This window comes from Serinus canaria, chromosome Z (assembly GCF_022539315.1).
Source record: "Serinus canaria isolate serCan28SL12 chromosome Z, serCan2020, whole genome shotgun sequence".
Classification (NCBI taxonomy): Eukaryota; Metazoa; Chordata; class Aves; order Passeriformes; family Fringillidae; genus Serinus; species Serinus canaria.
Window position 1 is genome coordinate 53296780 of NC_066343.1, and position 19042 is coordinate 53315821.

Genomic DNA, 19042 nt, shown 5'->3' on the forward strand with positions numbered 1-19042 from the left:
TTAGTTTCTCTTACCAATATCATTTTTATTACAAAAACAACTGTGTTAGATGTTGTTTTAGGTGAGGTTATTTAACACATAATTGTTTAGATTGAAAAATGGTTGTAAATAATAGCTCAGAAAATAGCTCAGAAATAGCAGAGATTGAGACAAAGCCCTTGAAAAACACAAATGAAAAAATACTTTCCATATAGATGAGCATACTTGCTTGAAGATACAAAGTGGCTTACTAGCATTCATCATACAAGAGTGAAGTTATGAAAATCTGTTGTAGAAATAGCAGGCTAGTATTTTTTACTGTAAGGTCTTCCACTTAATATCATGCTTTAAGACTGACCTAGTTTTTAACTTGTAAGTGCTATGCTTAATTATATGTGTCTCTGGATAGGCTAAGTGTAATGCAGATATTTGCCTTACAAAAGGGAGGCTAAATCTGATACAGTGATGTATATTTATTAAGTACCAGAAAGTTTCTTGATATATGTGAAGTGAATATTAGCAGTGCTCAGTGAAGTGGTTTCATTAATTACCGAAGTTTGAAGACAAAAGAAATAGTAACTAATTCTTACAGGAGATCTAGTAATTTCTTGTATTTCCTGTTCTGTGAGTTAACTTCTACATAAAGTTATGACTAACCTTTTTAAGAGCAGTTCTTTCCAGACACTATGAAACATGTAGTAGGATACTGAGGCATTCTGTATACTGAAGTAGCTGAGTGGGCAGTATAAATGTGTAGTAGCTTCTGTGTGAAAAATCTTGAGATTACTGGTTATGAAAGTAGACTGAGAATATCTGCATATGAGTACATAACAGTGCACCATAGTATGCTAAGAGTACTGTAAGTAATGCAGAACCTGCGTTCCTGTCAGTGGTGGACAAAATAACAGATAACAAGGGAGCTTTTGTTCTCTTTAGTCTCCTAATCCAGTATTTTGGGCCTCTTCAAACTAATTTGTGTTAACTGCCAGTAATACCAGAAGGCAAAAAAAAAGTCCTGGTCATATGTGTGTTCTGGCTCCAGAGTCACTGTGTCATTACCCTGGGAGTAAAGAGAACCTTTGCTCAGTATATTGCACTGTTCAGTATATTGCATGTTAGAATTGCCTAATATGTTGAGAATATCAGAGAATATTTGTGCAGCCGTTTAGCTTTTCAGATATTCCTTTTTCTTTCTTCCCAAACAGGTGCTTGACAGCCACCAACGTGCGAAAAGAAACCCCAGTTGAAGATTACTTTTCTTCTGCATTTCTGAGAATTCAGAGCCAGCAGTTATGACCATCAATTTCACAGGAGGCTTTCTTTGGCAAAGAAATAGTCTTTCTTTGGCAGATCACTCAGTACTTGGAAAAAAATGTCCTGAAATGGTAATTTCAGGTCACTTTTTTCTTTATTTGTTCAAACAAATTCTGGTTTGGGCACAAAGCTAAGTTGTTAAGACATGCATTTTATACTATCAAGAATGCCCAATTCTTAAGCACTTTTTATATTTGCGTTAGTAATGTACGGCCAGTTAAGTGAGGGGCCCATTTTGAGTTGGGAGACTACTTGCTGTTGGAGTAACTTTGGGGTTCTAAACCAGCTGTAAAATGGCCCCTTCACTGCACTGAATATCTCATGTGCTTGAAAATTCAACGAAATGGCTCCCTGCAGAGAAGCTTGCTGTGTAGCAGTCTGATATTCCAGAAAGAGAATTCCTAGTTGCACTACAGTAGCTGAAATTCAGTAACATGCAACTAAGACTTTTTTTCTTCTTAGCTTGAAGAAGCTTATATCAGTATGAAAAGCAACAAGTGACCACAGCACAATGAGAATTAAGAGTTGAATTCAGTACATATTCAAGAATGTGTTTGTTTCCATCATGATATATTTAGCAAGACATACTGCAGCACCTTTTTAGAAGGTCATGTTTAGTCTGACATCTTTTTAAGGTAGACATTTTCATGCTTTTTAAAAATACTTAGCTATGCTGAACCAAGTTAGTTATACTTTTATCATTTGTTATAAGAAGCAATATTTTGTAATTTCATACTTAAAAATATTTTTCTCTTTTGGTTTAAAATGGCTTTTGATTAGTCTAAGCAGCCTTCTTTTAAAAGAGCTCAAAGCACTTAAGCATTCTGATAATTGAGTTGTGAAAATCATGCTATTCTTGCTGGTTTTCATTATTCCCTTTAGTGGCTGCGAAAATGTTTGTATTTCCTACCCAAAAGCCTACTGGCTGAAAAAAAGTTTCTTTTGATTCTGAGTGTTTTATTTTTAAAGGAGAGTTACAACTTCCTCTGCAGTGAATACTTAGGAGTAGTCCTAAACCTCATGACTAATGGCTGCAGGCAGCTACTCTTACAATACCACAGTACCAAGAGGTATGTCAATACAGAGATACAAGCCTTGTACCACCTAAAAACCTCATGTGGTATTAAAAATCAGCCCATTACACTTCTAGGAAAGCTGAATTTCCACTTGTATTTTGTTTTTACTAGTGTAACATACACTGTGTTTGAGACATACACAGTCCCTGTCCTTTGTGTTGTGTGGTCCATTCACTGTTCCTCGTATGACAGATAAACTACTTTATGGGGATCTGGGTTCTTTTAAGTGGAGTTACTCATTGCTGCTGTCGTGTAATGGAACACGTACTGTGTTAACATTTATAACAGGGGATTTCACGTCTTGCCGTTTACTTTCAGAGAGAGGAGCAGGAGACCTTACCTTAGCAATAGGCTGTGTAATCTAAAGGAACCTCAGCTCTGGGACCCTTCAGTCTATTGAAGATGTTTTGCTGTGGCTGTCCAAAAATCAAAGCTCTGTCAAACATCTCGGGAGGATTTTCTTAACCATGTTGCCTTACTTATAAAGTTAGTGAACATTAATTTTCCAAGCACCTGCGAGCAGCGTTACTGTAGAACTGTATAGATTTTTCTGTGTTAGTTGCTAGGTCTCTATTTTTCAGCTGTGTGAAACACCTGATACTGGCTTTCTACAGGCCTAAAACTACATTATGCTTTTTTCTTAAACTTATTGTCTGAATTCTGTGTTACATGGTATGGTTGCAAACTGTCTGATGCTGTGTTCATGTAGTAATTAGCAGCACTGTCAAGGTTCATCATAGTCATTTGACACTGCCTATACCATCAGCTGTTTTGTTCTACACTTGTTTGTACTTTCAGTCACACCACTCATTAAAACCAAGGTAATCAAATTTTTGGCTGTAGCACAAAACAGAACTTTGATGTAGAATGGTAATACACATTATACGTTTCATCTGAAACTTAGTGCTAAATTAAACAAGCAACTTTTATGTTCATTTTTTCCTATTTTCCAGCCTGTGGTTTCATTCCTTAGAGTATGCATACAGAACCCTAGCAAAATTTCAAGCCGAGGAAAAATAGTGTAATTTTAAGGTATTTGTGCAGTGGTTCCCTTGCACAACACGTTTGTCTGCTGTTTACACTGTGTTATCTAAATAGCTCCATCCTGTACTCTACTACAGTTTTCAGATGTTTGCCATGTAATCTGTCATCTTTGCCTTGAAAAATGTGTGCATGTTTGATGAAAATTATTCTTCTTAATCTGTTTCATATTTAGCTGAAATCTTAGATTTCTGTAGTAGCTTAGTCTCAATAGAAATGGAGTTCTCATATGAGCATGTATTTTATGGGCACACAAAAAGTAGTTGTTATGCTGAGCATAGCAGTATGTATCAGTTCAAAACTGCCATCTTCTGTGTGGAAAATGAATGGATTTTTTTCCCACATGCTGCTCAAAAAAAAAAAAAAAAAAAGTCCTGAATTTAAATCTCCATGAGTCACTAGATGTCACAATTTCACGTAATTTTCACTTTGATATAAAAATTGTGCATACATAGTGTACACAGGCTAATGCATAAAAGGTACCATCCTCTGCCATGTGAAATTTTCCAGTGGGATGGCTACTGCAGAAGAAGGAGAAAGTTTAGTATATTTACAAGAAACCTAGAGAAATTATGACAGTCCTGCGTTGAGGTCAGTTCCTCCACAGCTGAGAAAAGCTGTAATGATTGTGTTGGTCCATGAGAAATCTTGGCAAGCATCACTAAGGAAAAACACGTAAACATGCGCAAGGAAAAAGAGCCTCCATAAAAAGACCTGCCTATTGATATTTTTCATTTTACTGTTGTGGCTGCATTGTTCTGTTGCTAGTTATTTATCTTAAGTAGTTTATCAGCTTTTTGGCTTTTTTCTATTTTTAGAAACTTACTTCTTTTTTCAAATTAAAAGTTTTAGTATGGTATAACTGATACAGTGAAGTAAAGATTTGGGATGAATAATGTTTATTGTACAAATGCTTATGTAAGGACTGGAAAAACCTTTTATGAATGGGAACAAGAAACTAAATCAGTTTCTGCTAAAATAACCAAAATGTGAGGTAAACAGCAATAGTCTTGTTCAGAAATTGAATTTATATGAACAAGAATTTCATGTTCTAATTCATGGAGGTTCCATATCCTTTACAAATGACCAATAGTCTTACTCACTTTACTGTATTTTCATGTTAGTTATCTGTCTAGGGTAGATGAAGGTTGGTTTTTTTTTTTTTTTTATTCTTTTCAAACATCACTTCTAAGTTTTGCCTAGTTTTGTTTGGTTTTTTTTTTAAATCTGACAGTCTGCATTCTACACCAGACACTTGTAAAATAAATTAGTATGATTATATATTGTGTACTTTTGTGACTGAATTGGGGATAGAACTCAACATACTTCACTACATTATTTGTAAAGAATCATTTGGAGTATAAGCACTATATTCTGTACTGTTTAATAATAAAGTAATGATAGATGCATTATTGAAGATGCAACTTATTGAGAAGAGGAGACAGAAACATTTTTGGTTAATGTTACCCTTATTCCATTTGTTGCACTGAATTTCAGGAGTGTAATTTGTAAATCAAGTTTGCTCATGCGTGTAATCAGATTTTATTTTCATTGTAATGCTTATGTAATTAAATTACCTGGATGTATTTCTGGTAATGATTTCATAAGCATGGACAATATGTTGTTGATGTTTCGCACTACAGAATTAATGTTAAGAACAAACAAAGCTTCTTGCAAAGAAAAGGAGTAACAGAAGCACCTTACTGGGAGAGCATGTTGCATGATTTCAGTTCTCTTGGAGCTGACAGACAGTAGGTCATCCTAAACTTGACTGCAAATTGCTCTTTGGTGTAATAATCACATCAACATACTGCTATCAATGCTATCAACACAATGGCTATTTTTAACCTATAAATATACTGTAATTTAAGTTTTCCTACAAAGTGAATTTATATTTAATTGCTGCCTAATACATAAATACTTAGAATTTTTAGGAGGGTTGAGGGAGGGTGGGCGGGCATGCCAATATATTTGTGGGAGGGGCTGTTGCATATATGGGTCTTTGTACTTCCCTTTCAGTTTGACTGTTAATCCAAAACTCACAGCTCTGGCTTTGGTGAATCTGCAACCTGACATTTATGTATTTTTATTGTGATTCAGGTCTTCTGTATTCTGTAGCTCAGAGCTTCAGAATTTGACAAAAAAGGTCATCTTTCCATTCTCAAATGTGAATGCTCTGTACCTCTAATATGGAAAATGACCACGCAATTAATTTTATTCTGCTGAGTTTTTAATATTAATGTATAGAGCATTATCTAAAGCTCATTGACCAATAGTGTGTCCATTGAAAACAAGTAGAAAGGATGAAGACCATTTTGGTGCATACAGTCCAAACTCTGCAGAGACTTTATTCCAGAGACTGTCACCTATCCAGGAATTAATTTGCCATGAACTGGCTTGATTTTTCAGAGTATAAACATAGTTTTGACTTCTGAATTCATAAATAGGTCTTGGGCATTGGGGATATTCACTTAACATCTTCCAGCATGTTGTTGCTGTTGCTGTATGTTTTGAATTTCATTTTATGTGTATTCAAATGCATCATCATGAAAGGAAAGCTAAAGAAACACAGATGGCTACAAGTTGTCTTAATGAATGAAGCCAATGAAGCTTAAGGAAACTAACTTCTTTGTTAAGCCTGTAGAATAAATAAGAAATTATGAAAACAAATTTTCCATTCACTAGCTTTGTGCAATATTATCATTAGACTAAGACACTACTAGCACATTGTGCTTGGCTTTAAGAAAGTTCTTTAATTCCATTATATTCAAAAGGACATATTAAATGCATATTTTATTGTAAACAACTCTGCAAATTTACTATGCCTGAAAATGCTCAAAGTTATTAAGTATTAAGCACAAGTATGTTTAAAAAAAAAGTTTAACTAAACAAAGATTTCTAGCAATACCTAGAAACTAAAAAAAGTTTTAATTGTCTGCTTCTGGGTCTTTTTTCTTTAGTGCAGCTTTTCTGCAGTGCAAGTTTATTGCTGTGTATTTCATGGGGTTTTATTACCATGATTCAGAAATTAAAACCTGTACGCAAAGTACTGCATTCACCTTATTGTACATGCGATGTAACATCATACTCACAGTTTTGGTGCTTTAAAATTATTCCTCTTTTCTTTATTAAAGGATATTTATTTGATCACTGTCTTGGTTTTAACTTTGATTATGTACTGGCATTTAAAAAATACTTTTGGTACTGTTTGGTTCCCACAAAAAACAATTTCAGATCTAATTCATTTCAGTTCCCATTGATATTCTTACAACTCCTCAAATTCTTTGTCATGGTTTAATGATAGGTGGTTGCATCTAAGCTATGTTGCAGCATGGAATATTTGTATTTAGGTAACATCCTTGTAAATGAAGCCACATGAACAATTTAAGTGTTACAGAAGAACCTTGCTCCTAAATGATGCTGGGTAGTTGTGCATAATTACAAATCACACCCACTTTCCATCTCTTGATCAAAAGACAGAAACACTATCAAAAAGGGTGAAAGTTTAAATACAGAAATGTTAAGAGCTTAGCACCCTTATTTACACCTACCATGTCCCTGACTGGAGTTCCTAGGTGTCTGTGGGCAAGTTCTTCCTTTTATTGCTCTAATTTTGTGTTTTTATGTAGACCTAAATCTTGCAAAAAAGGTATCTTTATATTGTATCTCTTTTCCCTTTCTGTGTCTTTGGTGCAGTGCAGGTAGGTTCTGTTTCTAGCTGGTTCCTTAACATGAGGAAACAAAAAACCAGTGTATTTCTGGAACAGGAACTTTTTAGTCCCATTACAATCCTGAGAAAACAAGAAAAAAGGACATTTCAAAGAGCAACATGAAACCAACTTTGTATTTATAGTGCAAATCTACATTGCAACATGTCTTGTACAAAATTCAAAGCTGTCTGGCTTTGGTTTCCTAGTGGTGTTTTTCATGCCAGGTAATAATGACTCTTAATTTTGGGTTATGGCAGAACTTGTAGAACAAGGAGAAAATGTGTTTTGAAATAATCAGTTATTTGATCGTTACTGACTTAAGAGAGAAGAGTTGTATTTGTGTCTGAGGTCTGTTCCTAAAGCTCTGGCAGTGTGTGACCTTGATGTGGGTGCCTGCACAGGTTTTGCTCTGCAGGACAAACTGATGCTCCATCAGCTGGTTCTGCTTGGCATTGGCTTCAGTAGATAGGCTGATGGTCTTTTATAACTCTCTACACTATCCATACAGGTTGGAAATTAATTAAGTGCATGCATCAGGATTGCAGATGAGTCAATATTATCTGTAGGCAGACTTAAAAGGCAGTGGCATGCCATGCAAAATAAGGCCTCTTGTTTGTACAACACGGAAGATGAAAGACCATCTTTTTTTTTTTTCCCCCTGCTTGTTACATATCAGATGTAAATTGAAGGTACATTGTAAATTAATACTCAGTGGGCCACAGTGCCTCTGAAATAGGGGAACTACTGATACATGCAGGGTTTGTCTCTGTTCCACCTCTTAATACTCAACAGAGGGAGTAGGTACAAGGGAAAGAAGTAAAAATGGAAGGTGTATTTCGCAGATGTTTTTTTCCAAAACCTATGAACTGTTGCTTTTCTCAGCAATTCTTACTGCTGCTTCCCATTATAGGGAGAAGCCCGTTTTATAGGCTTCATTCTTCCTGCAATTGGAGGGAGCTTAGAGGAATCCTGGACTGCCGCAGTATCTCTGAATCTTGGGATCAGCAAGCCATCAACATGTCACTGTCACCACTGCAGATGGAGCTTTATGCTCAAGTCACAGATCACTATCTAAATCTACCATTACAGAGTTGTGCCACTGTGTTTTTACCGTTTGTAAAGGAAGGTTATAATGTCCATAAAAATGGATAAAATGGTGTCCTAAACCTTAGATGTACCATGTCAGCCATTTAACTGTTAGAGGCATCATTTTGCTTACACAAACTGCCCTTCAGCAGAAAACCATCCCAGAGGTGTTCCCAAGAAGCTGCAGCATCATCACCGTGTAACCTACCTTGCTCACAGAAGTGCTGCCAGTCTCTGTCCGCATCTCTATCCTGCAGATCTGATCCCACAGAGAAGCATTTCTGCCCTTTCCCCCTTTGCAGCAGGATTCTCAGTCTTTAATTACTTTCTCTAAACTTTATGCAGATCTTTACCAAAGTCATTCTCACTGTCCAGATTTTCATCAGCTCAAAAACAGCACATCTCCCTTGAACTGTTGCCTCCACAGGAAGTGCTGGTGGATAAAAACAGGCACAGATTACTCTCTGTTGTTAAAGCTGCTGCCTGTGTTGTTGCTGGGGTTCGCTTATCATTAATCAACCAAAACTTGGGGGGAAAAAGAACCAAAACCAAAACGAAAGTTATATTCACATTCACACTGTATCTGCTGTCTTACCCCTTTTTCCTATTGTAGTTTTGTGCTGTTTGTGGGATGTTTGTTGGAGATACTTGTGCCATAGGCAAATCATCTGTATTGCTTTCTTGTCACTCTCCTCACCATGGAATGCAGCAGCCTTCTTGACTTCTCTGAGATGTACCCACATAGCTTACATAAGACTAAGCACATTCACAGTCTTTCAAGCGTAAGTCAGTGTTTACTTCATTCTTTCATCTTAACAACTTTTCTAATTAGCATCACATTCCCTCTGTACATTACTGTTTAAAAGTCAGGAATAAGGAAGATTTAAGAATCATGCAATTCATACAAAGCACTTATATTAACTATACTTTTTCTTCCTCAGTACTTTATTTTAATCCCATTCAATTTCAGTAAGAGTGTAACTGTGTTCTTAGCATACAAAATCATCAGTGCATGCTCAAACTGCCATGCATGTTAAAAGCACAATTTAAACACCAGTAACAGACATTTATGAATCAACTTCTTTTGAAGCACCATAAAAGGATGGCCATTTACCCCCCCACACACACATTTTACTTGGCTTTGAGTAAAATGACTGTTGGAATGGATAAAATCCTGTGAAAACAATTTGACAGAAACCACTGCACACTGCTCTAGGTTTCTAATTACATGTTAAAAAAAAAAGTCTTAAATTGGCATTATAAAATAATGTTTATAGCATCAAAAAAAAGAAAAATAAAAAGCACATATCCTATACTTTTGATGATGGTGTACATATATTTTTGTCATGGTTTCCTAAAGATTTCTGCTGCTGAAAAGTCTTCTCTTAATAGCAGAGTAAGTTGAAATATAAGGTTTGTTCTCCTGCCCAGCAGCACTGTAGGAGGAAATTTATTTCCCCCACTTTACAACAGTGTTTTATGTGTCCCTGACACACCCATACCTTGCTCTGTCAGTCAGTTCTAAGTCAAACTGTGCTCAGGGAGTCAGGGTATTGGTTTTTGTGAGGTCTGACCATTCATGGGCCATTCCATCAGTGCTTGTGGCTGGGAGATGGGCAAAAAAACCCCAAGTGATACTTGGAGGGTGTCTACTCTTATTCAGCCATTCTGGGAAAAGATCAGAGGAGTGCAGAAATTGTCCTCAGTCAAAGGTTCTATTAGTTAAAGCAAATCTCTGTTTAGGAGATCAAGTTTGTCACTCTTTAAAGAAAAAAAAAAAAAAAAAAGAAGAAAAAGTCTACTTGGGCTATGTATTCAGGAAAACATGAGCCACACAGTGCCTACCAGGGCATGCTTTGCTTAACTGGTGTACAAAATAACATGCATTATATTTAAATACTCAAAAGCAGTTACATTTCCAAGTTAGTGCTATGTCCCATTTTGCAGAAAACCCCCAACCCTTCAAGTATTCAGCTTTTAATCTCTCTTTGCAGTGAGAAACTTTGAACAGAAACTTTGTGTCTCAGACAGTATTTGTTGCTGTCAGCCATCTGGGATAAACCTGGGTTCTGCTCCCAGCCATTAGCTGCCTGAGATAACTACAGAATCCCTGCCTTTTGAGGCCCAGATGAATGAATTTGCTGCACTCCTTGGTAGATCTCAAGGTTGCAGGGATACTCCTGGATAAAGAAGTGCTTGGTACTATCAGTAGTACCAGCTTGGCTAACTGAATGCAAACTTTAGCTTCTGCTCCCTTCCTAGTGGAAGGAGCCTAGCTGTTCCCCAAGAGGACACTACAGTGTCTTCTATTAACCCATCAATAAATGTGTCATTGCAATAGCAAGCTGTGAAGTTTCAGTTTAAAAAAAATGCTTAGCCTGAAATACTGTAAATTAGAATTTCTTCACTTAAATCCATCAAGATCTTCCAGCTGATGAAGGCCTGATCCCTTGACATGCCACTGTCACCAGCTAACTATTTTCCAAGTAGCTGCATGCCAGCATTTATGCCATGTAAGACCCAGCACTGTGCTTGTGGGAGCTGTAGAGGTCACCTTACAACTGCCTCAAGTAGTGGCCCCCTCTTCTAGTGCAGCCCCTCAAAAGAGAGACTTGAAATGTTATGGCAAATTCCACAGCCACCTAACAGCTATTGCTGAGCTGTAAAACTGGCCTCAAGGCTGGTGAACCTGTTTGTTGTCCCATAAGTGAACCATCCTCATTGCCAGGTTCAGAGAGACTATTCCATGTTTGGGCACATCAGCAGTTCCAGTGCAGTTGCTTGCTCCATCACAGAGGTGACCAGTGCTGTGCTCTGTGAGGCCTTATTGCCTTCTGCATTTTAGATACCTATGTCCTTGTCACGGCTTCAGCACTGCAATTAGGCCCAAGTGTCAAAATTCCTTTAAACCCCTCTGAAATGATAGCACTGTTTGCCACCTGCCCAACCTGTTACTCAAGACTAAGTCCCATAGCTGGATTTCCCAGCCTGACTCAGGTAATGAGAACTGTTCTCATCTTTGTACTTGTTCTCTCATGGAGATTTCCAGTGTAGTTATAATTCATTTGCAAAAGACCTGTCACCTATCCTAGCTGATGATAGAAATCCTCTAGCTTGATGGGAACTTCTGCTGCCAATCCTAACACATTTTTGCATTTTGACTTGAGGAGTTACATGTGCCTTATAGGTATTTTCTATTTGTGCAATACAGTTGTCGTCATTGGTGAAGAGCATGAAAACTCATGTCTTATGAAAATACTTGCATTGCTGTCTTTATGACAGCTCTGATTCAAGGTACTTTCTAGCAGTGTGCCTCAGTAATGCTTATTTAGATGATCCCCAATGCTTCCTCACTGAGGCTGAGATGATCATGCACAACAGTCAGCACCTCATTCACACAGGTATCTCTTGTGTGGGTGGGTTTTGGGCTTTTTGGGGTTACTGATGTCCCTGCTGGGTGAGCTTGACACTAAATATTTATGTTTCTCATTCCATAAGCAGTTTAGGACTTATATTGACTATAAACATGTTTGGTTGTTCCATGTAATGTAAAAGAAAGAACACAGAACAAAAGGAAAAATGCAAGAAATAGGGGATAATGAAAGTTTTGACTGGTAGGTTGAAATGGTAACAATAACCACCTCAAATAAAGCTTTCATAATTTCTTTTCAAAGAGGTGGGGAAAAGCAGCTTATAGCAAATCTACATATTACTCTGCTTCTTTAAGATATGCAGAATTAAATTTCCCCTTTCTCCCCCTGCAAGCAAAACTCTGAATGTGCAAAATGCTCTGGAGCAAAAGGGCTCCAGACTGGTACAGAGCTACAGTTTTGAAGCAGCAGCTTGTGAACAAAGGACAGCAAGCCTTCCTGGGTGGCTTCTGGGACAGACAGCAAGTGCAGTTGGCAGGGTGTAGCTGTGAGGCTGTGCAGCAGGGACTCGATGCAGGATGCTCGCATGAAATACTACTTGAGGCACTCAGCTACATACTTCTACCCTGGCTCCTCTCACTAAGTGAAGGTCAAAGAGAGCTGTACCTTACACTGATAGATTTCTGGTTCTCATTGCTGTGGATTCCTGAGAAACAAAACTGCTGGAATTATAAAAATAACCATATATATTCAGATGTGAAGAAAGAAGTTGATTTAATGTTAAAATTTCCATCCATAAGTAAGGGCAATGATCTTTCTCCTGCAGGCAAGTACAAGGTTATTTTGTTTCAAATTTCTTTTGTTTTGTTTAGAGACAATTCCACTGAACATTTAACAAAATACAAGCCAGACTCAGAGAATTTCAAAGGCCTTGTTCCCTCTCTGTAAGTATCTGCATGACTATATTTAATCCAACAGGAGGAAATCCATACACACAGATTATTTTTACACATACCTTGTCAAGTGTAGCTCTTCCTCTCCCCTTAGCACCTGGATACATGGTATTGTTTGTGAAGGTCCTTAGTTCTGCCCTCCTTCTTGATCTACTGGGAAAAAATCCTTCTTCTTCAAGAATTACCACAGTCACAGAAATGCAAGTTCTCTTCCAAGAAAATGTCTATGTTGCTATTCTCAATCTAATGGAAGCAAAAGCACCTGACACACTGCTGGATCCATGCAGTAAGATGAGGCTTGGATGAGAGGAGATGAGATTCCCAAAGCAGGGAACAAGGTTGGAAACTACTTCCAAGTTAAAAGAAAGAAAAAAACCCCAAACTCAGCTCAGAATTCCATTAACATCATAGGAACAAATATCATAGGAACTGATGGCTAATACTGGTATCAAACCTCTAGAGTCATGAAGGTAAAAGACAGAATGGACACGGGGTTTGCAGACTGTCAGGACTTCAGCTGGGTTCATGAAACACACCCCCAGTGCTGACCTTGGAAAGCCTCTAGCAAACAAGAGTGGACTTTCGGGGCAAGCCAGGTGTGCTCAATGTCAGCAGGATGTGAGCACCTAAGGGAAGTGAGATCCTTTCAGGTGGTTTGTCATTCCCTATGCAAATCATTCTCACCTATTTTGCAGCTACACAAGGGTTCCGCACTAGGGAATCTTTTTGAAATCTGTGCTTCCCTCACCCACCCCGAATTTACAACACCTTTGATAGTTACTTTCCTTCCAATGCCTTTATCTGAAAATACTAAGGAATTATCGTTGCATCTGAGCTCTGCTTATGCAAGACCCGGCAATAAAGGGGAAAGTAGGTATATTGTGTTTCTTTGGTCCTATGATGAGCTGCCAGCAGTGCAGAAGCAGAACTGGCCACTGCAGGTCCCTGAGAGGTTGTGGTGGGCAAGCTATGAGACCCCTTATGGTGAGAAAACCCACTTATGTCTATAGTATCTAGAGGTATTGTGACATTTAGACTCACACCTGCTTTCTGGCTAGGCATGGCTAGAAGAGTGGACACGAGCTGAACTGACTCTGGGATCTAAGAGAAAACTCCGCTCATTTCTTTCAAAGCGTTTAACAAAACAGGGAAAATTCATCCATCTTGTCTGAAGTAAGTGGAGTAAAACAAGGAACTAAGGCTGCTAAGCAAAACCGTAGATTTCAAATAATGTGTGTTATTCCATGATATGGTCTCTGCTTAGCACTGTTCAGAGGTAGTGCACAAATGCAGCATTACTAAGAAAATGTAAACAGGACAGTTTGAACATTGCTTAGCAGAGTCAGGTCCATTTTCTGAAAAAGAAACCCCAGTGTATAGGTGTGCACTTAACTGGCAGGTTCAGGTACTGAGACTAAACTATGCACATTGGGATGGAGTTTCTTGATGGTATTTTTTTAATTCTCTTCTGACATCCAGATCTAATCTCTAATTAGATCTATCTTTGGCCTTAAGGTTTTTTCAACTAACCAAGTTAAGTGCTTCTTCTGATATCTGCAGCTCTGCAGAGAATTAAGGTCCACAACAGTTTTCCATTCCTCTCTCCATGCAGTAGTTCTGAAAAATGGCTTTGATTTTGACTTTTGAATGCAGTGTTCACAGAGTGCTGTTCACCAGCCACTTCAGTATAGTATATATAAGATGATAGAATGAAATGAGGTTTAGCCTCTTATTGAAGGCAAACCTGAAGTTAATCCCCAACTGCTAGAAAAATGAGCAGAAATCAGAAACCTTTCACAACTGACAACTGAAAAGACATAACCCAAAACATTAATCTTTAATTGATGCATTGTTAATTCTAGGGTTTGCTTTAAAGGAATTATCTTGGAAATGCCACCGATAGCGTTAAATGATACTTATTTGTGTAACAACTGGTTTAGCCCTTTATTTATTTATTTATTGATTTCTATTTACCTGAAAATGTATTTTCTTAGAGATGTTATAACCGCATTTCTGCATTATCAGTTCCTTTTGTTCTCCTCTTTCCTGGATATACTGGCCAGGAAAAGGAACTTCCAGTCATCTATAATGGACAGTTTAATTCACACGTTTTACTTTGTCCACATAGAAAAATGCAATTTCTGGATCATTGAGGCATATGGATTATGAACAATACACTCCAAAAACTAGCTATCCAGACGGGGATATACTTACAAAAATTTTTTATGTCAAAGTCAGGATTTCACAACATAACACACTAATGCAAAATCCAGTAGCACCTGAAAGATTAAGGTAGCTGCTGCTATCACTTGCACATACTTGAAAAAGATTTAAGGAAAAAAAAAAAAAGAGTAATACATTCTCCAGAGAATAGCAAGTGTATTTCAAAAGAAAGAACTGTAGGTTTAATTTCTTTTTTCTCTTTTTTTTTTTTTTTTTTTTTTTTGGTTCTATTTCTGAATTTCTGTGAGGTTTATGGTAATTCTTTTGTTGGCTTTTTTTTTTTTCCCCAAGACTGTAGTTGCCATGTAAATTTATACACAAAGTAACTGCTCTCCCCTCCAGTGCAAGTTCAGGTCATGTTTTCAGGCTATAGTACTGAACACTGTTTTCTCTTATACATATTCCCATAGTTTCATTAAAGATAGATACAATGTACAGTACTTGTCTCTGGGACAATAATGTTTCAAATGGCAAAACCTTTACGTTTAAACAGAAGTGAAGAGGCTACAGTAGGTATAGCCACCTAAGTATGAACTTTCAATCACAATTTCTAAACACTTGCCTATTGTACATAAGCATTAAAAATAGTCTTAGACATAGGATTTTATTTATATGTGCACGTATGTCCACCTCATCCCATATTTATGTTTGGCAACTATTTGGGAATTCAAAGGTGCAGCCCTCAGTAATTGTATTATTTTAAAAAAAAATGAAGCTTATCTATTCTATGAGAAAAAGAAATTCTCCAATATCAATTTCCAATTTTAAATTTAATTTCAATAGGAAAATATTAAAAATGTGCACATCTAAATTTTTCCATGTTCTGTATATACATATGTGTGTGTACTTATACATAGAAATGCTCATGTACCACACATATTCACAAAATTTAAGTGGAAATATTTCTGTCCACTATTTTTCCCACACATATGACATCATATCTTTAAAAATGTCAATAATAATATCATTAAAAATAATATTACATTTATTCCATCATTATGTTTTTTGTATTCTTTCTTCATCCTTATTATGTCCACTGAGCATTAACAGGCCAAATTCTCCATGCACTTCCACGGATGTTATGCCAACGGAATGTTGCTGACATCACATCAAGGACACATCTGGTTTACAGCAGCACAAGTGACAGGAGAATCAGGCCCAAATATCCCCAGGAAAATTAAAAACTGGCTGTATCTGCTCATATGGACCTGATGAAGATATACACACTACTGTCTAAAATCCCCTGAATGATTAACATGTAGCTCACCACAAAGTTTTCAACCAGTAGCACAATGAAACAAGCTCCCCCCCCCACTTTAATAAATGTGAGAAAATACCCTAAAAAATATGGAGAAAGCGTAAACATTGTGTATATTACATACCATATAATACAAGACAGTTTTAGCATTTAACCTAAGCCACTTCCCTGACTAGTCAGGGGAGACCTGATAAATTACCAGTTAAGGGAAAAGAAAAAGGTATTTTAGAAATAAAGCATGTCTTTCCAATATAAATGACAACCTGCGTGTATTATATGGTACATACACACAGTACACACATGAAAACAAACTTATCTTTTCTAGTTTTGAATATCAGAATCTAAGTGAAGAAAACTGTGTTCTACAAATTGAATAAGCAGCTAGATTTCATGTTTAACATTCAAATTAATTTGGGGAGCAAACAAAGGTTCGTGCATCTTTCAACTCTGAGGTCTGACATTCATTCATACATTTTAAAAAAGCCCTCTTCAGCATTACAAGCAATTTATGGCAAGAATGCACTGTGATGCAAGACACATGACAATTGGCTTACCTTTTAAAGAGTTGGGTTTTTTAAAATAAATCTACTATATAAAGAAATATGCATTTGCCAAAAGTCTGTTAAAATTACATTAAAACAACTTTAAAACCTGCTCACTAAGGATAATTCAATTAAATGTCTTGTTTTTAAACACTAGTTAACAGTTCAGAATATTGCCTGGTGTAGTTTGGATAAAGGTGTGATATGAAGACCCACAAAAGAGTAAACATGTCTTCAGTTCAATTTGCTATGACAACAAAATTTCAAGAAAAAACTTCTAGCCTTTTTGGCTAGACACACTCAGTGTACGAACAATCCCTTGCGGTACCTCTGTGCTCTTAATGAATCTGTAACAGAACAGTGCACCTCCTAAGCCATTATTCATAGAACCTCTGTTTCATGTCACATTCTGAAAAAGTCTCTTGCAGAACAGATTAACAGCAAATTGAACATTCAATGTAAGTATCAAGGCCAGAAAACAAAAAACTGGCCATTCCTTGTTATGTGTGCAGGTCAAATTTAAAATGCTAAGTTTACATTTAAATTCTCAGGGCAGTTTGGGCTTTTTATTTTTCCAGTAGGACTCACCTTCTATCACTGGTTGGCTTCAAAATTTAGTTAAGTGGAAGATACTATCTCACTGTAAGTACATGGAATTCATATGAAAAACTAAACCTTACATTGGACAATATTGTAGAACACCAAAGTAAGCTCCATAAAGAAATACGGTATCTTCCAGTATATATGTATAGCTATAAAAAAACCAAAAAGCCAACCAGCCCCAAAAAACCAAAAATGAAGAAGTTTATACAAGCAATTATAGTAAATTTGTTTCAATTAAAGATGCAACTCTCTCTCATTCCTGGCAAGAATAAATTTGTTCCGGCACTGCTTCTCCACAGTGCAACATATCCTGAGAAATTATTAAGAACAAAATACAGGGCTGTCATCACAAAGTTCTTGCACAAAACACAGTATTTAAATATCTTAAATAAAACAGCCAATAAACTATATTGTATCTGTCATAAAATGGGACACTGCTAATTCTTCCATCACTGATAATTAGAAAAGGATTGCATTCAATTATTGTTAATGTTTTTCAAGTTATCTGTGGCCAATAATGTAAAAGGAGGTAATTTGTAATTCAAGTTTTTTTCTTAGTTATTTTTTTATTAAACTGGCTACAAGCTAAGTTCTAAATTTTACACTGAATTACAAGTCAAATTTAAAACAATCCCTCTCAGAGGAGAATTTTCTAATTTTGTGCAACTTTGATGCAGAGCCCAACACAGTCCTATGAAGAGAGACAGTGCATCTTTAAGCTGATTGGCACTGAAATCCCATTTTCTTTAACTGCACTCTATTAGCTTGGCCAAGTTATCTCGTAATTCTGTTAGTTCAAATATTTTTCCATCAAGAATTTCTAAAAGTGTCTTCAAGTTATTGCGAAAAGCTTCTTGCTCATTCTGACTTTTCTCCAGACGTTGCTCTAGATCAGACAGCTGTCCTTCCAGGTCTTTGTTTCGAATTTCTACTTCCTTCAGAGAAAACACACAACATGTTAATGTGTTGTCTGCAAACATAAAGCAGTCTAATGTCCTCCTGGTACTCATGGGCAATTTTTGTCAACTGCTTTTTAAAATAATTTGTAACCCTTTACAGTTTTCAGTATGTCAAAACCAGAACATGAATTGTTACTACAATTGCATATGTACTGCCACTTCCTCCATTTTTCCATAACTATCTGAAGGACTGAAACTTTTGCAGAGGAACAAACTTTAGTCAGTGGACAAATGATACACTTATTCAGGTATGGTATCACTTCTATCATTCAGAAATGTACTGCCTAATGAAAACACCTTCTTAGAGTTTACTTACATTACAATCAGTATGCCCTGATTTAGACTATATGATTTGCTCAAAGACACGGTTCTCCATCAAAAGTTCTCATGCAAAAACCCATCCAGAACACTGCTTTAGAGACAGAGGAGCACCACCTTATTCCCATCCTGTATATGGGCTTTGCACTCTGAAAATTAAGACAGGAACATAACTGGGCCCAAGCAGAGGTCAGGGTGACTGTAACAAATGTAAACCAGGAGGTGCAAGCTGCTCATGGTGCCTCGCTGCACAGCACCCACCTGCGGAGCAGGGACAGTGGCAGAGCCACCACTGCTGCATGGACCTGCTGTGCCCTTCCCATGCAGCGGGGAAAGATGAAGCACACATCCTGGGCACGATGGATGCAGCCCAGGGGGTCTTACCCTGAGCAAGCTCCGTTCTCACCCACAAGGAGAAGCCCTTGGCATTCGCCCCTGGGACTCCTCACAGCTCCAGCCTGCACCTGATGGGCGATGGTGCCAACTGCTCTACCCTGCCCTCTCTTCAACCAAATCACAAATGAATCGGTCACCTGGGTCTGGAATAGAATATTGTTCTTTGTTCCATTCATTGCACACCTAATAAATTCATGCTAAGTTTTGTAATTT

General features: G+C 37.2%; 2 protein-coding genes across 2 annotated transcripts in view; one reads left to right on the plus strand and one right to left on the minus strand.

Moving 5' to 3' along the window:
* Window positions 1-6557, plus strand: part of JMY (junction mediating and regulatory protein, p53 cofactor) — a 63668-nt gene extending 57111 nt beyond the window's left edge. Inside the window, exon 11 of the mRNA XM_030236643.2 lies at window positions 1185-6557. The gene's annotated coding sequence lies outside the window, so the exon portion shown is untranslated. The remainder of the gene's footprint in view (window positions 1-1184) is intronic.
* An 8947-nt stretch (window positions 6558-15504) lies between these two features.
* HOMER1 (homer scaffold protein 1) overlaps window positions 15505-19042 on the minus strand; it is an 85801-nt gene continuing 82263 nt past the window's right edge. Inside the window, exon 9 of the mRNA XM_050986467.1 lies at window positions 15505-18091. Within this exon, the coding sequence (XP_050842424.1) occupies window positions 17903-18091 (189 nt within the window). The 3' untranslated portion in view covers window positions 15505-17902. The remainder of the gene's footprint in view (window positions 18092-19042) is intronic.